Below are 23177 nucleotides of genomic sequence, written 5' to 3' on the forward strand. Positions count from 1 at the left end.
AGAAGGAAAGCTAATAAGGAAATGAGCACAGCTGCGAGCCAATCACACTGCGCGGTATACAGCAGTCACACCATAAATTCCACCACACTTCAGCAATGAGTGCAGAAGAAAACAACCACAACAGGTAACTTAACACAACAGGAAACAGTGCCGGGAGATCATCCAGTGTCCCCTGTGGAATCGGAGAAACAGATTTACCGGTAAAGTACCAAAATCCTGTTTTCTCCTTCATCCACTAGAGGACACTGGAGTTACAACACTGGGGACATCCCAAAGCCCCCATCGTGGGAGAGAGAGTGCTGTGACACTTGTAACACTCTAAGGCCAAAACTAGCATCTGAGGCTGCAAAGGTATCAAACCTGTAAAGCCTTATAAAAGGTATGAGGAGAGGTCCAAATAGCCATCCTACAAAGTTGAGAAACAGAGGCCCCCCTGCGCGCCGCCCAAGAAGTACCCACTGAGCGCATAGAAATGTAAACGGGTGGGGGCAAAGAATTCGACAAATAAGCCTGACTAATAGTCGGGCAGATTGATCTTGCTGAAGTCTGGCTAGACGCCGGCCAACCCCGCTTGGCCACATCACAAAGGATAAAAAGAGCATCCGTTTTACAGATCCCCTCAGTGCGAGATACATAAATTCGTAGGATACGCACTACATCCAGAGGGTCCGAGGCTCCTGACTAATCCATCAGTGTTGGAACCACAATAGGATGATTTATGTGGAAAGCAGACACCACCTTAGGCAAGGAGGACGGGCAGGTACGCAGTACCGCTCGGTCCTCATGAAAAACCAAGTAAGGAGACCTGGAAGAAAGGACGCCCAATTCAGAAACTCTCCTAGCAGAAGCAAGCACCAGCAACAAGATCAGTTTCCAGGTAAGGTATTTCAAGTAAATTTCAGGCAAAGGTTCAAAAGAGCATGGACTGAAGAAAACAAAGAACAAGGTAAAGATCCCATGGGGATGTAGGCAGAACAAAGGGAGGTTGTACACAAAGAACTCCTTGGAAAAAAGTCTGAGCCTTGGGAAGCAGGGCCAGCCGACGCTGAAAGAAAACAGATAATGCTGAAACCAGCACCTTAAGGGAACCAAACCGCATCCATGCCTCTTTTTAGAAAAAGAAGGCAATGTAAATGGAAAGAAGTAGAGAAACCATGCAGCTCACACCAGGACACATACGATTTCCAAATTCTATGCTAATGTGCCGAGTTGACCGGCTTACGAGCCCGAAGCATGGTCTGAATCACCTTCCTTGGAATTCCCTGACTTCGTTTGACGGCGTAGCTGGTGAAACCGCCATTTTAAGAAGACTACGTAAATCGGGGTTGAACGAACGGGCCCTGCTGCAGAAGGTCTGATCAAAGCGGAAAAAGCTTCCTCCGCCAGGTGGAAGAGAAGATCAGAGCACCAAGTTCGGCGAGGCCAACCCGGAGCCACCAGAATGGCTGTCACTGATTCGCGCTTGTGGAATTAGAGGGAAAGGAGGAAACCGATACACCAGATCGTATGGCCAGGGTAGAGAGAGAACATCCACTCCTACCATCTTGGGATCCCTCGTCCTGGAGCAATACAGAGGTAATTGGTGATTGTTCCAGGATGTAGAGACCTTTCTCCCAGATGAAGATCCTGCCAACTGAGGTAGTCTGCTTCCCAGTTGTCTACTCCTGGAATGAAGATTGCTGAGATGGCCGGGACGTTTCTTTCTGCCTCCTTGGCGATTGATGTACTGTATGCCACGGCTGTGGAGTTGTCTGACTGTATACGAACCGGTAACAGAGGAGCTGCTGCAATGAGAACATAATAGACAGCTCGCAGTTCCAGGACATTGATTGTCAAGAAAGACTCCTGGCGTGTCCAGTGTCCCTGGAACCAGTTGCTCAAGGTCACTGTCCCCCAACCGCGGAGACTGGTGTCAGTGGTCAGCAAAACCCAGCTCCAAATGCTGAATCGACGTCCTGCCATTAGGTGATCCGTCTGGAGCCTACAAAGTAGGGGAATCCGAGTTTGCGGAGACAAGGTTAGCAGGTGATGCATCTGCAGATGAGATCAGGACCATTGGGACAAAAGATCCAACTGGAACATCCTGGTGTGAAACCTGCCAAACTGGATGGCCTCGAATCACGCCACCATCTTCCCTAGGAGTCTGATGCAAAAGTGGACAGAAACACGTTTGGGTTTGGGGACTAGATGTACTAAGTCCTGGATAGCCTGTGCCTTGTCCGGAGGAACGAAAATTCACAGCAACACAGTGTCAAGAATCATCCCCAGAAACTGAAGCTGCTGAGAAGGTGATCAACTGGGATTTCTGGAAATTGATGATCCAGCCATGTTGTCCAGTAGATTTTTCCTCGACGATGCTTTGATGAGAAGGTCGTCCAAGTATGGGACAATGTTGACTACCTGTGTGCGAAGATTGGCAATCACCGCCATTACCTTGGTGAAAACCCTGGGAGCAGACAATAGGCCAAACGGGCAGGGCCTGAAACTGGTAATGGGAAACCAGAATCGCAAAGCGAAGAAATGCTTGATGCGGTTTCCAAATGGGGATGTGAAGATATGCATCCTTATGTCTAATGAGACCAGATATTCTGCCTCTTCCAATCCTGCAATCACTGACTGGAGGGATTCAATCTTGAATCTGTGATAATACAGATAAAGGTTTAAGGATTTTAGGTTCAAGATGGGTTGGACCGAAAAATCTGGTTTGGGGACTATGAAAAGATTTGAGTAGAAACCCTGGTTCCTTTGGGGAGTCGGAAATGAAACCAGGAGGCCAAAAGTCTGTCGATTGCCTACTGAAGGACCAAACGTTTCTGTGGATCGACAGGAAGATCTGTGGTAAAAAACTAAACTAGAGGAGGAAAGGCAAAGTCGATCTTGTAGCCTTAACCGACCAAACTGCAAACCCAGGAGTCCGAAGACGTCTTGGCCCAGACCTCCGCAAACCCCAGAAGACTAGCACCGACCTTGGAGTCCCCCAGGTGGGACAGGAGCCAGTCATGCGACAGGCTTGTTGGTAGGCTTGGGCCCAGGACGACGAGAGCTGCCAGCTTGGTATTTTCTAGTCTAGCACGACCTCCTCTGGTAGCGGATGAAGCACCCCTGGGTCTGTCCTGGAATTTTGCTTTTACCGCCTGTGGCTAGAGAAATCCATTTGTCTAGCTCGGGACCGAATAGAATATCACCTGTAAATTGAAGCACTTCAAACGCACTCTTGGATTCCGCATCCGCCGGCCAGGAAGGCAGCCATAGGGTTCGACGAGCATCAACAGCAGAGGCCGAAATCGTAGAGCCTACCTGGCCTATATCACTCCAAGCTTCTCCCAGGTATACCGCTGATTTCTTGATATGTTCCGCTAGGGTGATAAGCTTTAATCTAGGAGCATTAGATCGTAGACCCTCCGCTAGTTGCTCAGCCCACTTTTCTACCGCCTTGTTGATCCAAGAGCCAACAAGGGCCAATCTAAGTAGAGCCCCTGCAGCCACGTAAATGGTCTTGAGAGTGACTTCTATTTTGCGATCTGATCCGTCCTTCAAGGTTGTAGCGTCTGGTACCAGAAGGGTAGTTTTCTTAAAAAGGCGAGAGAGGAAAAGAATACAGAAAACGCAGTGGAGGTTGAAACTTTCGATCTGGATGTTTCCAGGCAGCAGCCATCTGTTCGTCCTTATTCAGGGAAACTGGAAAGGTAACAGTGGATTTAGGTTTCTTATCGAACAGGTCTGCATCTACTGATTCCTGAACATCTGTATCAGACACCTGAAGTACCTCACGAACTGCGAGGATCAAAGCCTCCACTCCTTGCGACGGTGATTCTGGTTCGTGAGAGAAGACTTCCATATCAGAGTCCTCCAGTGTCTCGCCTTCCTCCTCTTCCTGTAAATAATCATTTCCATTAGATTCTTCCTCAGATTGGAGAATCGCCAGCAAAGTTTGTTTTCTGGGCTGCCGGCTGACACAGACATTCGATGGTCTGGAAGAATAACATCATATATGTATTAAACTGTCTACCGAACAGGAGAAACCCTGTGCCCATTCATTGGTTGCAAAAGGGTGTTGGGAAGTACTGGGACCTAACCGAGCAGCTTCCCTTTCCCTACTGGAGGTGGTTAACTCAGAAGTTAAATCCGCCATAACACCAGTAAAAGACTGCATCCAGGATGGAAGCATATTCACACCCTGCGGAGCAATAGATTGTTCTGCATCACAGACATCACATAGGGTATTTCCCTCTGAACGTATGAATTATTTCTTGCATTTAGAGCAAGCAAATATTTTTTTTGTGATGTCTTCTCTGCTGCTCTAGCTTTCATATTTGCATACAGCCAGCCACACACACTGCACACCCACCAGCCTGAAGCACAGGACAGAATGGAAGGGAGACAGGTATAGAAGGAGAGGAGCGGGCCACAGACAAGCTCCCACCTTATGGGTGCTTACAAACCCCTAATTTTGGACTGGCTCCCCAGCGAACACGGCAACACAGCAGAGCCTGCAGCACCAGTGTCCCAGCTATGTAAAATGGCGCTGTACTGTGCAGAGCATGCCAACTAAGAGGGAGAAGGCGGCGTTTGTATAATGTCCACTCGCCTAAGCTCAGCCCCCTCTGACGCAGGTTCCCGGCCAGAATGCATGAGGACTATACCGTGCTATACTTCTCCCCACCAGCATCCAACACCGTCCTGGACCGTCGGGAGAAGCAGGGAGATACGCGACCCAGCCGCAGGATTACCGCGGTGTACAAGGGCCGCCTGCTCTCCTCACATTGTATCAAGAGGAGAGCTGTTGCTACCTATCAGTGCAGGCACCAGGTGACGCACTGAGAGCCCAGACTTAACACTGCTCCTGCTAATCAGAAGTGTGTATACTCACATGCTCTGCTGCAGCAGGGGCGCTGGGCTAAAAAGGAGTGAGGACCGGCACACGCTCAAGCTTTTGCTGTGGCGGGTCTCACTGAGACTGAGGTCTCACTTGTCTCATCAGGGCACCGGACACCAGCAGCAATAGCCATGGCGGTGCCCTCTCCAGCGGCTCCCACGTTGCAGACAGGCTGTCGCAAAAAGCAGCCTGCCAGTCCTCATCAAAACATGGGATTAAAAAAATAAAATAAAAATAAAATAATATCCAATAGAGCTGGAGACACCCCTCAGTGCTCCTGCTTGTGTCGGGCACATTTTTAAAACTGAGGTTAATGGGGTATAGAGGGGGAGGAGCCAGTCACATCTTTAGAAATGTTTTAAGTGCCAGGCTCTTCTCGACCCACGTCTATACCCCAGTGTTGCAACTCCAGTGTCCCCTAGCGGATGAAGGAGAGATAAAGATAATAAAAATATATAAATAAATAAATATATAACAGGATTTTGGTACTTACCGATAAATCCTTTTCTCCGATTCCACAGGGGACACTGGAGTTCAAGACAGTGGGGTATAGACGGTGGTAGAGCAGAGCCTAGCACTTTAAATAATTTAAAAGTGTGACTGGCTCCTCCCCCTCTATGCCCCATCAGCCCCAGTTTAAGAACTGAGCCCGAGAGGAGACGGAGGACAAAAGAAAAGAAAACGAGGAGAAGGAGAAGACCACAGAACGGAACAAGACCGACTGAATGAGAACAGTGGAACCCATAACAGGGAACCATGCAGTCACACAACCATAGAATGAACCCAACAAAACGTCAGGTACGCAGCGCTGGGCGGGCGTCCAGTGTCCCCTGTGGAATCGGAGAAAGGGATTTATCGGTAAGTACCAAAATCCTGTTTTCTCCTTCATCCACTAGGGGACACTGGAGTTCAAGACAGTGGGGACGTCCCAAAGCCAACCTCCTGGGTGGAAAGCGCGGAGAACTTGCTGACCCCTCGGCCAAACCGAAATAGGGACTGCCAAGAACAATAGGCCCAGCAGAGGCAGAGGATCAAGTGTCGTAGAGCACAGTAGACAAACACTACTCCTCAGGAGACAGTCACAGAAGAACTTCCACAACGTACGCACAGCGGAAGCCAAAATGAACAGAACGGCTGGCGAGAAAACAATCACAGTTGAGAAGCGGCTGAAAATAGACCAAACCAGACAGCTGGTAGCAGAGAGCACCAACAAGAATCCATAGGCGAAGGGCAGAAAACGAGAAGAACTCGTGAATCGTACTAGAGTCTGCACAGGAAACTGCAACAGCTGCAGACAGCAGAATCCCAGCACCGCTGGTCATAATCATATAGATAGAAGTATGACAATACCAATCAACAGATACAAAGTTGATCCTGTCCACAGACTCCCAATAAAGAGTATGCTGGGAGGTCAAAGACAAGACCGCACAATCGCTTGGAACGATCCTTGAGGTCCCACTACAACAAAGTTGTGAACCAGCGGAAAGGTTATACCATAGAAGTCTCCAACGTGTGGAGATCCCACGGGACATGAGGCAGAGGCGAATACGAGAGGATGGAGACTACAATTCCTTTCAGAGAGTCCGACAGCAGTATAACCCATACTGAAAACAGGGATAAAAAGACAACTTCCAACCTGATGGAAGTGCGTAGTCAGTACCAACTGCCGGCGCGAACATAGTGTGAAAACAACCAGGAACTTAGCAGTAAAGGAGCATGAATGTAACCCCACCCAGGGAGAGCTACCAATATAGGGAAGCATCCCACACAGCAAGGCCAGGGCAGCAGGACAACCATGCAAGTACCCGTCAGGTACCTATTAGTGTGATAAAATATCAACAGATACTGAACAGGAAAACCCAACCAGGCCCCCTACGTGGAACATAGTGACTGTCACACTTATGTAAAGATGTGCACTAGCCCAGAGATGCGCTTTGGTCCATAACCCCAACAGATTCTAGTAGAATAGTGTCGCTAATCTCAATGTACAAACTATGCACCCACACACCAGGGAAACTCGAAAGTGTAGAGCCAACTGATTAAAAGAGCAGAGGGCTGCTAGGACAGCCGCTAGGCTCCGTAAGGGAGATTAACGTTATGTATGTCAGGTTGCATGAAATAGGAGCATCTTCCTAGGCATTAGTGAGGTAAGCTCTTACCTGTGAGCGACCAGAAGCACTCTGGACTCTATGTAGAATGTCACTGACCTTTTATCACACAGCAACCGGCCATGTTAGGTATAAAGAGTAGCTTCAGTGGGCTAAGACCAATGCTCCACAGCACGGACCTTAGTCTGGAGAAGTGCAGTAGAAATTACTGTGGAAACTAATAAAATGTTAGTGGAGACAAGGTGGTCGTATAACAGGACTCTAAATTGAGCTTGTTCTGTGGGTGGCCCAAGGCCTCATGGTATGAATTGTACCTAAGGGCCCTTTTGAGAATCATTTTATTGAGATATGCAACAAAAATATGGAGTACCGGAATAGATACTGAGAAGGGTACCTGTTCGGAAATATTAATACAAGTGCACCACTGTAGTTGTAATGAGAATAGATCCCCCGAATGGGGCGCGCCCCAGGACATGTATAGGGACCATACTGGAAGCAATGCCCAGGGAATTGTGACTATCACTATGTAAGCTGCAGAACATGACTCTAGTTTATAGAACCACCATATAATAGGAATGGATATAGCCTACAGCTTATGGTAAACCCAGACAGCTACGCATCCGTGGAATAATAGGTAAACCTAATGAATGTGGAAGTATAAACATTATATATTCATACACACACACACAACCCAATTTCTAGGGAGAGATAGTGTAAAGCGGAGTCATTGTACCAACTACCGCATCAGGAGCGTCCAGCCTCCAATCGTAGCATCTTTAATTATGCTAGTATGTTATGGTAAGGATAAGACGCGATATCCACATATGCATACGTGTACCTACATACAAGTTTAGTAGGCGACGATAATATTTAAAATAGAACCTGAGCATAATTAGCGCCATGGAAGGACAAATTCACTCCAGCATGTATATATTCTAAAGCAGGGCTGGTATAAAATACAACATATACTAATATATATATATATATATATATATATATATATATATACTAATATATATATATATATAAACACACACACACACATATATATATATATATATATATATACCGTGGCTTACCTCCACACCGGGAAGCTGCTCATGTGGCCGTCATTCTGTTATGGCGTAGAGGCAAGATGTGTTAGCAGCGTGCTGTCCCAGACTGGTGTCGTTCCTGGGACTTCTGTTACTGGTGTACTCGCCTTATATATTATGAGCGTGCGTGCTTCAGGTGAGCTATTTTAGCTCCAGATTAACCCGTTTTTCGAAGAGGGAATCAAAAAGACGATCTCAGTTTAGGCAGAGTAGCTAGTACACCATGGAGTAACCTTCACAGGCTATGATATCAGGCCATTAGATTAAGCTAGGCACCCTTTGTTATAAGGCCAAGGGGAAGCCTGACAGTGGGTAATACCCTGCGCTGCAATGGCGGCACTGTGTCCCGTCAGCCCAGCGCCTCTAGCCGGGAATGTGCACCGGCTGAGTAACTGGCCCCTCTCAGAACCGCATAACGCGGTGTTATAGTGCAAACAGGGGTTTAGGCTAGTTCCCATTCTGCTAACAACTAGCTATGCACAGTAGCTAGCACTATACAGAACTGGAAGGTTTTAAAACCAGCCTATAATGTAGTATATGTGCTGGCACCTATATAAGCCTACAGCACCTGGTATTCCCAGGTGGTCTCCCATCGAAGTACTAACCAGGCCTGACCCTGCTTAGCTTCCAAAATCAGACGAGATAGAGCGTGTTCAGGGTTATGAGGCATAAGCCTGGGGATGGGACGCAATAATGTGCTAACCCTGGTTATGGGTAAGCTATAACCATAAGTTTTGGCCCCAGCAACCAGAACAATGACTAGTACAAGTACTATACATACTATATATCTTTAATTAGGTTAAGCCAGGTGCCCTTTGTTATAGAACCAAGGGGAAGCCATGACAGGGGGTAACACCCCTTGCTTGCAAACTCCACACAGCTAGGATCACGGTGGGAAGAGAACCCACGACCTCACTGCTGCGAGGCAGCAACGCTAACCACTACACTGTCTGGCAAAATGGCGGGACCGTGTCCCGTCAGCACAGCGTATTTAGCTGGGAATACTCCTGTCATACAGTGACGGACATCCCTTATTATTTACTGAAGCACTCCCAAAAAGGGAGGGGTCTCGTAGGAGACCAGTGCTAAAGCACTCCCTGCTGCAGGTAGTGCACTGAGCTATACTGCTTGTGTGCAGGTAGATACTGCTGCCCATAATAGGGAAGCAGGGGCGCTGTTGTAGTCGCTGGACTGTATGCATTCCTGAATTACCACGCTGTGTGAGCCACTGATATACTCCAGTCAACACAGCGCTACTTGCGCCCGCAGTAGAACCGCATAAAAGCGGAGTAGTTGAAGGTCCAGCCGGTGCCGATAACACGGGAGGAGCGATCATGGCTCCTACACAAGTGAGGGGGGCTTAATCATCATTTGGAGGAGCGGGCATGTAAAGTTGCTCAGCACAGCCAGGAGCTGCGTAACGCAGCGTCTCCTCCTGTTAATAGATGAGAGCTGCTAATCGCTAAGGCAGTGCTGCATTATGCCTAGCCCGCATACTGAAATGGAGGGCACAGGTCTGTAGCGCGTGGAGTGCGCGCCACCGGAAAGCCTCCTCCCTGTACAAGCACTGCAACAGCACCCGCACTTCCCTGCAAGTGACAACGCAGCATACAGGGCGGGAGGGTGCGCGGTGCAACGGAGACCTCACCGCTGTCAGCCTACTAACAGCCATGCTGGGGAAGGGGCAGGAGACCCGGACTCTGCCGATTTCAGCTATGGCGGGTCCTGTCTTCCAGCCTCTCTCCTGAGTAGGGTTTAGTCAGCGCTTGCCCACCTGTGTTGGAACTGACTGCTGGCATTGCTCAGGCAGGATGTTCCAGAGCGTTGTACAGGGAAGCGGCATTATTACAGTGAGCTGCTTACTAACCTCAGGGATGCTGCTGCAGTGCAGACTACATGAGGGGGGATCCCGTACAAAGGCGCAGCTGTGCTCATTAGCTCTAACCGCAGAGCGGCACGCGCTTTCCTTGAGCCCAGCGTTTTGGCCTTGGCCGGGTCGCCGCTAATCCCCGCCCCCAACGCCACATTAATGGCGGTAAATCAACCCCATCCCGCTAACGGGTACTCTGCACTACTAGCGCTATGTTATCTTCCAGCCTCTCTCTCTAGGCAGGCATAGCGCTGTGAGAGCCAGCGTCGGTGCTTCTTCAAATAAGCACCTGCACAGCAACCAACCGCTAAGAGCGCTGTACCGCGCTCTACAGCGGCTAATGAGCATAAGCCAGCGCCGATGCTTTCATACAAGCACCAGCGCGGCAACTTAGAGCCGCGTTGAGCGGCTCCTTAAGCCCCGCCCCCGTTATGCAGGGCTATAGCTGCAGACTCCCGTTATGGTAGCAGTGGGATGCAGCAGTCTCCCTCCTTGCATATAGGAGTGAGGAGCAGGCGTCTTCAATGACAGCTGCGGCTAGCACCGCGCTGTCACCAACGTAGAGGGGAATCTTGCTTTATCCATCCCCTCATTTAAATAGGAGAGGGGGAACAGTGGCTAGGCTAAGCCAGCAACTCCGACACTGCCTGTTTACTGGCAGGGAGAAGGAGGCTGTGTAACAGCCGCGCAGCGCGCGCTGTCCTGAGCCCAGCATTTTCGCCCACCAAGTGGTGGGATATACTTACGGGCTGTTGCGGCCGGGATGCTGGGCTGAGGGGGTGGCGAGGAACCTGGACACATGCCGGTGTCAGCAGTGGCGGGTCCTCGCAGGGTCCAATGACTCCATCTGCTGGTGCCCCCTCGTCAGGGTCACCGGACACAGGCTGCAGTAGCCGTGTGGTGCCCTCCCGGCGGCTCCCCCGTAGCAGGCAGACTGTCACAGCAAGCAGCCTGCCTGTCCTCAATGCTTGTTTAAATAAAAAATATGAAAAAGGCTGGAGACAGCCAGATGTGCGACCGGCTCTCTCGGGCACATTCTAAAAACTGGGGCTGATGGGGCATAGACGGGGAGGAGCCAGTCACACTTTTAAATTATTTAAAGTGCCAGGCTCTGCTCTACCACCGTCTATACCCCACTGTCTTGAACTCCAGTGTCCCCTAGTGGATGAAGGAGAAATATATATATGTAATATAAATATATATATATATATTTATATTACATTGATGAATTTTGAAGGAGGACAAGATTGACTTCCTCTCGACGGGCATGAAGTGGCTCCAGTACTTTCATGAGAACACACTTTGCAGAAACCAGTATCTCCAGTAATTTCCCCTCACACCTAGAAATGGTGTGCAGGAAAATGTGTCAAAATGGTCTACTGTAATTGACCATAATGTGCGCACAGCTGGACATCTCCCCACTAATGTGCAGTTATCACAAAGTAAACCTTTCGGAGACTACAGAGGTGTCCTCTTATAACTAGCATCTTTGCACCATACGGCGTGAGACGCTTGGCTCGTCTAAGACGCTCCGACTCTGGTAGAATAGCAAACCTCTTTTTAACATTTTACGTCCTAATCGCATCTCTGCCACAGACAAAGCCACGTGCAGTTACTAGGTGTTCGGCTGCGACTTTTCTAGCACAGGAATTGCTATAGCACATGTACGAAGTCATAAATAATAATGTAATTTATATAGCGCTTTTCTCCTAAAGGACTGAAAAGTGCTTTACATTTGCCTTTACAGTACAAAATACAAAACAAGCTTAACAAGGGACATTAGTGAAATGCTTGGGTGAATAGGTGAGTCTAGAGTCTATTTTTGAAGGATTCTAGAGTGGAGGCCTCTCAGACTGTGCGGGTAAGTGAGTTCCATAGAGTCGGAGCCACAAAGCTGAAAGCTCGAACTCCAGACAAATTCCAGGAGATTCTAGGTACTGTTAATAGTCCTTCAATGGACATCAGTAATAGAGTGGGACAGTAAGTAATCAGAAGCTGTTTCAGGTACCTTGAGCCCTGGTCATGTAGAATTTTGAAAGTTAGTAAGCCGATAATGAAAACAATTCGCCATCTGACAGGCAGCCAGTGAAGGGAGTAGAGAATGGGTGTTATGTGGCTGGAATGGGGCTGGTTGGTTAATAGCCTGGCAGCTGTATTTTGTACCAACTGCATGAAGCATACCAGAACGTGGCAGAGGAATAGCTGTGGCAGCTTACATCAAAACCCTTTTTACACAGATCTGAGACTGTCACACACATGTACAAGTACAGCACACTCCAGTGTGCGCTAGCAATGTAGTTTAGTCGTTTCTAGCTGTTTTAGCAGTGCAAATAAGACACACACTTTAAGCAAATTAGACGCTCGGCATGGCTGAATCATACGGACCCTGGCGCACCAATAGTGGCTATTTGGCACGACTTGAGCCACAGTGTATGAGGTCACCATCTCGAATTGTAATAGGTCCAGAGCTGGGTCAAAGCAAATAAACCACTCCAAACACAGGTTTATGGTGACAGCTAAATTAAACCATAAAATGATCGAACATGGTGCAAAACCTCTCCAGCTGGTATATGAAACTAAAGAACAAGGCCTTGTACATGTAAAGTGTGGACTACACACCTTTGTCAAGACATGGAAGATGTAGGGGTACATTAACCCTTTCTTGTGACGATGTTCCGCTACTCTCAATACTTCAGGTGCAACGGGAGGCAGCGGTGGAGTTGTGATATCCATGTGATTCCTGGTGGGCATGGAGAGAAGACAAGGAATCTGTAGACCTCCCTGGTTGCCTTTCTTCTCAGCCGCCTTGATTCCAGATGTGGTGGGAGAGGGACCTTCAGCCTGTGTTACATAGAGGACAAATTTATTGGACAAATGTCCTAAAACCTGAGAACAGAAGGGCTAAATGCTATGAAATAAAGTAATTTGCCTGGCAAACAGCACGTTTCTGATCGTTCTAGTGACAAGTATAACAACATGAATCAAATTGGACAGAATTGTTTAATTAAACCACAGGTTCTCAAACAATGCATGTTTTCTAGGTCTCCTCACTGATCACAAGTGAAATAATTACCTCCACCTGTGGATCTTTTGAAATGTGTTTGAGTAAAGACTACACCTGTGCACCTGCTGGGTGACCTGGAAAACATGACCTGTGTGGGGTCCTGAGGACAGAGTTTGTGAACCACTGAATTAAACAAACTGCAAGAAAAATTGATTTTATTTTGCTTTCTTAGTGTTCCCGCTAGGCTGTTTTAGAGGAGTTGGGAGCCGCGCCCTGCCCATTTGAAAAGGGCAGAAAGCGCCTTGCCGGCACCCCGCTAAAACATGCCAGGTGCCATCCCCACACTCTGCAGCATTTTGTTTTGCTGCTTTTTTTGTTTTTGGGGGTGGGTAGTTGGGGATTGCGGTGCAGCCCTCACCGCCAGTGAATAGATGCTCTGCGTACGGCATCTATATATAGTGAGGGCAGAGCTTGGGGGCAGCTCAGTGTGTGTCCGTAAGTGCCAGGCACGCCCCCTAGAGTTTCCTTTCTATGGTCCGGCGCCCTGCCCTGGACCTAGAATGAACACTATTTCTCAAAGAAAGTCCCAAATATTTCCCTCTTCAGACAAGGTTATCAAATTGCAGAACCACCCACATAGCCTAGCCTGCCCAATTACATCACCTCTATACAGTCCTTACATAAAACTTTACATATTTTCTCTTTTACATCCCACTCACCATATGCCAACATTCCTGTGTGACTGGAACGTAGAGTCTACCAAGAACCTCTGCAATCGTGCTGGACCGATATGTAATGTGTAACACTTATCTATTTGTATCAATGCCTATTTCCCTATGGATTGTAAGCTTGTGAGCAGGGCCCTCTTACCTCAATGTCTGTCTGTTATTCCCAGTCTTGTTTTATCACTGTTTGCTCCTAATTGTAAAGCACAATGGAATATGCTGGCGCTATAGAACTATTAATAATAATACAAATGTAATGATCAGTTATATTATTATTATTATTGCTTCTGCTATTGACACAGGACTACTTCTTCAGTCTAAATAAATGAAATGACAATTACACTGATCTGACTGGGTAATAAAGAACATTAGAGCAGGGTTTCCCAAACTTGGTCCTCAAGGCACCTTAACAGTCCAGGTTTTAATGATATCCATGCTTGTGCACAGATGGTATAATCAAACTGACTGAGGTACTAATTAAATCATCTGTGCTTAAGCATGGCAATCCTAAAAACCCGTTAGGGTGCGTTGAGGACAGAGTTTGGAAACCACTGCATTAGGAGATAAAAGCTGACTAAAGTAGGAAAGTAAACCACATATCTACAAGCAGTATATAGAGCCTGGAATGTCGGCGCCGAAATGTTGACAAGTATAAAACACACTCCTTAAATCATTTCATGGGAGCCAGTAGAACAATATGCTTACAGTTTTACTGCCGGCATGCATTAAATGCTTTAAGGAGCATTCTACTCTTGTCGATCTCCCAGCATCAAGGGCAGACAACGTGCGGATCTCCAATTGCTGTTGAACTACACACCCTAGCATGCTCTCCCACAGTTTGACTGATAGGGCATGCTAAATCTATGGCAGGGCATACTATAGTGCAACAAGAGCTGGAGTGCCAGCAATTGCCTACCCTGCCATAATCTGAAACTGCCCAAATGCACACACTACCTTGGTCTGGTCTGTGGGATCCTTATTTGTTTTTCCGGATGACTTCTTCTTATCCCACCCAGACTTGGTTCCGCTGATGTGGCTGGTAGGGAAAATACAAGGGAAACGTAAATACAGTCATAAAAGAGAATGCATTGCTTACACACAGCAGCTGTATTTAAATACAAGAACGTTTTCACAGATATTAGTTGTATTATGCCAAATATGAATTTCAATCATATGTTTATTATTTTAGGTCTTGCACATCATCGGTCATTTTACGTAGAGCACACATTACATAAGAGCTTTAAAGGCCAGAGGCTGTCTATTTGGGCACTCTAGTCCCTGCCAGTGGACCTTGCAAACAAATTTCCATACACACTCACAACATGGACAATGTAGACAGAAGCCAATTAACCTGTTAGTATGCATTTGGACCATCAGAGAAACAGAGCACCAGTTAAAACGTCCGAAAAAACTATGGGAACTAGCAAACTCCAAGCAGACAGCACCTCAGTGGGAACTCCAAGGCTGCCCACTGTGGTCATCACTGATGCACTTCAAAAAGTCCCAGACCGCAAAGCCTACAAAATGTTACATTATAGAAGTACAGTTCTCAGAAACACTTTGTAGTTCTGCTACTCTAGAAGTATTACTCCCATAATGAATAGAATTTAAAACATTAGAAGATAATGAAAAACCACTCACTTGCTGGCTCCTCCAGTGCCATCGTCATTGTCAGACGAGGATGAAGTAGAAGAACGTGGGAAGTAGGCAGAATCTACGTGGTTGGGGCTCCCGCTCTGCGCTGGGTTTATGGGAGAAGACCGCTCATACAGGGGTGTGTGTTTGCCCTCCTGAGGAATGTTGCTGTAGTTGTTCTGATCAGGCACACTCTTACTTGTGGGACTGACGGAGGTTGTGGAATCAGGTAGGTTGTACGGATATGGACCTTTAACGGTAGCACCGCTATGACTAGACATGTGTGGGGCCTTTAAAAAAAAAAAAAGATATAAAATACTCACAGGAGTTAAAGATAATAAGCAATTCAATACATTTGAACTAGTCACTGTAAGCCCCCCAGGTTCATCAAAGTATACATTGTATGAATCTCAAAAAGCCAACACTGGCTGCTTACTGGGTGTAGTTTCTATAGTTTTCAATGGCTGTGTATCCTCTCACCTACGTAGTACAGCCAAGATGACCAACTCCTGAATTTATTATTTTGTAAATAAATTGATAATACTCTTGAATTAAGTTAAGTAGAATCAATGTAAAACCTAACTTCTACCACTAATAATCAGACTTATACTGGAGAAGAAATACCCAACACCAGCTTTCCATAACACCATTGCAGTTTACTTTGAATAGGTAATTGGAAAACTACAATTGAAAAATAAATAAGGTCAATGCATACATGATAATACTGTAAAGTAGCATTAACAACAAGAGGTTGATACACCATCACTAAGCAGTACTACAGCTTTGCCGTCAATAAATATAAAAATAAGAGATATGGTAAGAACTTACCTTTGTTATCTCTATGGTCCACAGGATACCTTGGGGTATAGGCGATGGCAGTTGTCATCGGGCACCACATGGTTAAATCTTTTGCCCCCAGGATGCAACGGGGCCCCTCTTCTATACCCCATCCCCAGGCCAAGACACATTCAGTTACGTAACAAGCCATAGGGAGGAGGAGAACGAGAGAGAGAAAAAAAGTCTGGAACACACAAGGATCACATTCTCACACAGAAAGAGATGGAAAAATGGTGACCAGAACAAAGCCCATCTGATGCACAGGTGCGACAGGGTGGGAGTGCTGTGGAACCTATGGACATCGAAAGAGATAAAGGTAAATTCTTACCATATCTCTTATTTTCTACTGCAGGGTCCATAGGGTATCCACAGAATACCTTGGGATGTCCCAAAGCAGTCCCTTTAAGGGTGGGGACGCTCCTGTGCAGTAAAGAGAATCCGCCGCCCAAAGGAAGCATCCTGAGAGGCGGAGGTATCAAAGACATAAAACCTCACAAAAGGTAAGGACAGAGGACCACGTGGCTGCCTTACAAAGCTGAATAGTCTAGGCGCCACAGCGAGCTGCCCACAAAGGACCCACAGACCGAGTAGAATGAGCAGTAAGAGAAGGGGGGAACAGGAAGGCCCTCATGAGTGTAAGGTTTTCGTGCTCTGATCATGGTGTTAACCACAGAGGTAGAAAAACCTTTAGACCTCAGGAAGGATGTCTCAAGAGCCACGCCATCAAAGACAGACAACCCAGATCCGGATAAAGGAAAGGACCCTGAGACAACAGGTCAGGACGTTGAGGCAACAGAAACGGAGCGTCGATGGAGAGAGACTGCAGATCTGAGTATCAGTGACGTCTGGGCCACACTGGAGCCACCAATCGGAACATGCCTCCTTCTTTGAACTTTCGAAGCACAGAGGAAGAAGGGAGAACAAAGGAAACGGGTATGCAAACTGGAAGGTCCACTTAACCGACAGAGCGTCCACAAGAAGAGCCTCTGCGTCTCTTGTCCTGGACCCGAACACCGGCAGCTTGCGACTGTGTCGAGATGCCATGAGGTCCATCTTGCGGAAGACCCCACTTGTCCACTAGGAGCTGAAACACTTCCTGGTGAAGAGACCATTCCCCTGGATGCATGTCATGATGGCTGAGGAAGTCTGCTTCCCAGTTGAGTACTCCTGGTATGAACACTGCTGATATGGCAGGAAGATTGTCTTCTACCCACGCCAGAATGCACAACACCTCCGTTAGAGCTGCATGACTTAGAGTTCCTCCTTGATGGTTGATGACTGAACCTGCACAGGTTTCCCGTGAAGTAGAATTCTGGCTTGCTGTAGGGCTTGAAGACCACCCGAAGTTCCAATATGTTTATTGGTAGGGCAGACTCCTCTGCTGTCCCTGAAAGGAGTGTGGATCCGTCACTGCGCCCCAACCCTGGAGACAGGCGTCCGTTGTCAGGAAGACCCATTCCGGAATCCAAAAGGGGCGCCCGTTTGTGAGATGACCCGTCTGGAGCCACCACGTCAGAGACAGACGCACCTCCGGAGAGAGCACCATTGTTTGTGTCCATATCCGATGTGAAGATCCATCCCACCTGGAGAGGATCAATGTCTGCAGAGGCCGGGAATGAAACTGGGCATACTCCACCATGTCGAATGTCGACATATTGGAGCCCAGTAATCACATTGCCGAAAAGAATAGACACTTGGCTACCATGCAGGCATCTGCGTACTCGCATCTGCAAATTGGAGATCTTGACCTTGGTCAAGAAGATCCGCTGCTGTTGAGAATCCAACAGCACTCCGAGATGGAGCATACTTTGGGAGGGAGTCAGGGAGGACTTCTTCCAGTTGATCAGCCAACCATGATTCTGCAGCACCGAGATCATATGTTGCAGATGGCGGTGAAGTAACTCTGGAGACGCTGCTAGTAGCAGAAGGTCATCCAGGTATGGCAACAGGTGGACGCCCTACAGCCGCAGATGAGCCGCCATAATTGTCATAATTTTGGTAAACACCCTCGGTGCCGTAGACAGGCCAAAAGGCAGGGCCTGAAACTGGTAATGTTGCTGTAAAACAGTGAACCTGAGAAACCTCTGGTGAGCCAAAGCAATCAGAATATGCAGGCATGCATCCTGAATATCCAGAGACACCATAAAATCCCCAGGTTCCATAGCCAGTATAACAGACCGCAGGGTTTCCATCTTGAACCGAGGTATTCAGAGATTGAGGATAGGCCGATATGAACCGTTTGGTTTCGGAACCAGAAAGAGGTTGGAATAGTAACCCGTTCACCTCTGAGGTAACGGTACTATGACTCCTGCTTGGAGCATAGAGCGTATTACTTTCTGGATCTCCAAGGCTCTGTCCTGGTTTGACTGAAGTCCCGTGCTAAAGAACTGATGAGGAGGCCTTCTGCAGAAGGAGAGGGCGTACCCATGAGACACCACTTCCCTTACCCAAGTGTCTGTGGTGGTCTGCCACCAGCACTGGGCGAATTGAAGAAAGTTGGCCCCCCACCTTGGGGTCCCCCAAGGGGAGGCCCGTCCCGTCAGGCTGAGTGCTTATCGGCAGACTTGGCAGCCGGACGTCTGGTGCTCCAAGCCTGTTTCTTGGGTTTGGTAAACTTCTTGGCACCTGATGGCCTAGGAAAGGACTGAACCTTAGGTTTTCCCTGAGGATGATAGTTCTGAAAGGACGAGGTCCCAGAACCCGATGGAACCAGGGCTGAGGGGAGACAAGCAGATTCTGCAGCTGCCAAGGTGTCCACAAATTTGTCCAAATTCGGACCAAACAAGACCTTTCCATTGAAGGGTAAACACTCCAACCCCTTCTTTTGCTCAGCATCTGCTCTCCAAAATCGTAACCATAGGGAGCAAAGCGCCGAAATGGCCGTAGCTGAAATCCTGGACGTTAAGAGGCTAACATCCAAAGCAGCCTCATTAATATACGTAGCTGAATCCCTGAGATAACCTACCAGTTCTATTTGCTCACTGGTAGCATCCAAGGGGAAAGATGCCTCCAGAGAGTTCGCCCAGCATTCCATGGCCCTGGCAACCCGGCAGACGGCCATAGCTGGCCTGGAAGTCCCTCCTAAAAGGGAATAAATGGACTTTAAACACACCTCCACCTTCCTGTCCATAACGTCTTTCAAAGAGGACATGGACGGCATGGGCAGAGTCGCACTCTTAACCAGGCGTGTCACATGAGAGTCCACCTGAGGGGAAGTCTCCCATTTAGAGAAATAATTTTTCTCAAAAGGATAAGCGCAAGCCAAACGTCTGAGGTTGGAAACTCTTTCCTGGAGATTTCCAAGCCTCCTCTAAATGATCCACCAACTGATCAGACAGAGGAAAGTTTGCAGAATTACTTTTAATATCCGTGAAAAAGGCATGTTTGGACAGCTGCCGCAGGCTCCTCGTCCCCAATCTCCATGGCCACATATACCGCACGTATGAGACCGTGGACATACATTTTTGACTTGGGCTCAGCATCCCGCTGGGGGGGGGCTCAGAGTCAGACAAGTCATGTATCTCTTCTTCGTCCGACGGCAATTCGTCCTCATCATAGTGCGTTGACTGAGACATTAGTTGTTCCTTAGCAGACCTAAGCGGGGATTCACCTTGAAACATCTGTCAGGTTCTGAACCGTGGTAGAGAAGGAGTTAACCCACATAGGCTCTGGAGACACCTGAGAAGGTGCTGGCTGTGGAGGTAGGCACTGCACCGCCATCATCTACCCCCTGTACGGGAGATTGAACTACCACCTGCTGCGTGAACCCCAGTTGGGGGGGAACGCGGGGGGAGCTGCCAACCGTTCCACAAAGGTATGTATGGCTTGTGCAAAACAAGCCTAGGGAGGCTCCTGCGCAGAGTTAGAAACAGCAGGTGTACATGAAAGGGCAGAACATGTTGTACATAAGCCCCCATTAAGTACATCTCCCTCCCCGATGCCTGCTTTACATCTGGAGCAGGAAAGCAGCAGAGGGGCACCAATCTGCACAGAATCATCACCCCCAGACATAGTTGCTGTATGTGACCCACCACATAGAAAAACACCTTTAACTGAGGTAAGTTTCCACCCTGACAGTACTGGCACCGTGAGGGCTGAGAGGAGGAAAGGTATAGGGAGAGCAAAATGGCTGACAAAGAAAATACAGTCAAACAGCGCTAGTATAAGTCACATACAATGCAGAATAACCACCTGCACTAATGGCACTACAATCACAATCAACGAAACAGACCTGAAGTCTGGTAGGAAAAGTGCTACATACGCTGACCTTCTGGAGGAGAGGTATGCAGGGTGACCCAGGCTCCGCACTGCTCGATGAGACCAGTGTTAACTGCCCTAAAATGGCCACCAGAGAACTCAGAGGAGGCGGGCCCGGAGGAGGAGCGCTGAAAAAGCCCGCCAGACCGCAGTGGAAAGGCGCTGTGTGCAGCGGGGGAGAAGCCGGCTGTGCTGTACGGTGAAGGCGCCCGCCTATGGCATGCTATTAACCCCCGGGATGCTGGAGCGTATTCCTTAACGCTGCAGCCCAACGTCTCTGGTGGTCCAGTGGTAGCGCAGGCTCAGTGCCTGGCACCACATGCTGCCGTCCCCAGGGAGCCCCCAACCCTGGGGACAATGGAGGACTGTGCACCAGCGGGCACCTTCCGCAGACGCCTGCTGCTTACCTTCTGAACCCCTGTGCAGCCCGGCCACAGTCCCGGGCCGCCAGGGTCCCTCCTAGCGGAAACACCCAGAAGCCCGCCGAGATCCCCGGATGGGTACCATTGGACGGTCCGTGCTATCCGCTCTGAAGATCTTCTGGGGCTGTAACAGCCCCTCCATGCAGTGACCCGACTCCGTCCGGGAACCTACGAAACTGAAGGTGCCTGGGGGCGGGGTATAGAAGAGGGGGCCCCGATGCATCCTTGGGGCAAAAGCTTTGACTAGGTGGTGCCCGATGACAACTGCCATCGCCTATACCCAAGGTATCCTGTGGATACCCTATGGAACCTGCAGTAGAAATATAACATAATTAGTCTCTGGTGCAATTTTCAAACCGCACGGCATACAAACATTGCCATTGGTGCAAAGGATGTCAGGATGTAACTTTGCATTCTCTCCCTGCATTGGTGGGATCCCACTCCCGAGCTTCTGAAGCAATTTAGCTTTCTTCCCATAATGTACCCCTGTCTGATAAGTAGGACCAGTGAAGGACAGGAAACTACTCACTATCAGCCAGTTACAGTGCAGGCTGATACATCTCCAAGGCTCAGTGGACGTAATGCTTTTTAACAAAAAAAAAAAAAAAGTGGACAAAAATAGGGGGTTGCCATGGCTAAAGCAGGTTGAGGGACTCAACGAGAGGAAACATTTAAGGTATGCATTGCAAGCACATATATACTGAAAGCTCGAAACTGCAAGTCTGGAAGCAAATGTGACTCATACTGTAGATACAAGTACTCGTGTATATGGTTGACATTTGTAATATTGTGTATATTGGCTAAACCGTTTAAACTAATCAGGAGAGTGAGTATATTGGCAGATTGCAATGTAAATATTGGTACACAGGGCCTGATTCAGAGCTGTACACTATAGGCATCGCTGCTGTGTCTTTGGAGGCAGCAGCGAGGCTAAAATATGCTAATGCCGCAGGAGGCGTAAAAGACGCCTCCTGTCGGCATCACAGATTCAAGTTCTGTGTCCAAGACATAGCATGGGATCACCATCGGCCATCTTAGTAAACCCCATCTGCTGGAAGTGCTCTCACCTGGGGTCAGGAAATCTGTTTCAGAAGACGCAGACCCTGGCCTCGGCACACCTACAAAACAGTGTTGTCACGCCCCGCCCCCAAAAGGGGGCTGCAGATTGAGAGCACTGCAAACGATCTCGCAAGACCCATTCTGCTCGTGTGCAGTAGGGGTCTTGTGCAGTAGAGGTCTTGCACAGTCACTCCCCCCTCATCATCATCAGACTTGTATGCAAACCATCGGGTTTCCAGATGAGAATTGGCGCCAGATGAGCATTAGCACCAGATATGGCTCAGCTTACTTGCACCAGATATGCTTAGTGAGAGCAGGTATGTTCCTGCATTGGGTCAGCTTTGTATACTGTTCAAGGTGGAACTTATTATGTACAGGTCATATAACAGCTGCAAGGTAAGTATAGAGGTCTTCCACCCAGGTATAGATTACATAACATTTTGGGATCGGATTATGACTTTTAGCTTCATATACTGAATGTGGTATAAATTGATCTGTGTGTAGTAGAGGTAGTTATATAAAATCCCACAATCTTTAGTTAAACCATGACACTCTTAGCACAGCTCACCATAGCTCCTAGCTTGTGGACAAAATGCCATGGGCTTGCTGTAAAGCCCTGTGAGCACACGTGCAAGGTTTGGCCAGGTAAGTCAAGCAAAGACTGTACTCTTTAAATCATTACACTAAAATAAAATGAAAGGTCAGGGATAGTAATTACCATAGACTTTGATTGTACGGAAGCCGGAGGAACCATTTGAGAAGGCGGGCAAACCTGCATCATACCATGGTCTCTGCCTGGATGTGGTCTTCCTGCGCAAAATAATAAACACACACCATTAATGCTCTGTAATGATAAAATATACAGAGAAAATCATCAGTGAGCTAGCCCAGCTTCTCAGACATGAAACCACCTGCTACCACATCTTCTCTGAAGTACAGATTCCCCACAGCTTTCTGGGTACAAAGTGATCCTAATAAGGTAATGAGACACACGCTGGGCTGAAAAATAAGCTTATGGGAGGGTGGCAGGCTACAGAGCTAAATAATGTCTTCAAAGGTCCATTACCTTTAGATGTTTCAACAAAACTGTTTATTTAGACACAAATCAGAGGATACCTATGTAGTCCTGGAGCAGTTAACACATTTTATTTGTGTGTATGATGTCCCACTTTATATTTGGAGTTCACAGCAGTACTGTACCACTGCTCCCCTTTAGAAATGGCTTGTACAAAATCCTTATACCCGTGTCCCCCTACCTTCAGGGGTAAGGATACATATATGTGGGATGTC

At 48.0% G+C, this 23177-nt stretch overlaps 1 protein-coding gene across 2 annotated transcripts in view; it reads right to left on the minus strand.

Moving 5' to 3' along the window:
• FAM120A (family with sequence similarity 120 member A) overlaps nucleotides 1-23177 on the minus strand; it is a 93211-nt gene that overhangs the window by 26688 nt on the left and 43346 nt on the right. For both annotated transcript variants that reach the window (XM_088472728.1, XM_088472729.1), the window contains exons 6-9: nucleotides 22606-22697; nucleotides 15319-15602; nucleotides 14632-14713; nucleotides 12568-12789 (exon numbers count right to left, since the gene is read on the minus strand). In XM_088472728.1, coding sequence (XP_088328854.1) covers nucleotides 12568-12789; nucleotides 14632-14713; nucleotides 15319-15602; nucleotides 22606-22697 — 680 coding nt within the window. The remainder of the gene's footprint in view (nucleotides 1-12567; nucleotides 12790-14631; nucleotides 14714-15318; nucleotides 15603-22605; nucleotides 22698-23177) is intronic.

This window comes from Taudactylus pleione, unplaced genomic scaffold (genome assembly GCF_031769625.1).
Source record: "Taudactylus pleione unplaced genomic scaffold, aTauple2 ptg000128l, whole genome shotgun sequence".
Taxonomy (NCBI): domain Eukaryota; kingdom Metazoa; phylum Chordata; class Amphibia; order Anura; family Myobatrachidae; genus Taudactylus; species Taudactylus pleione.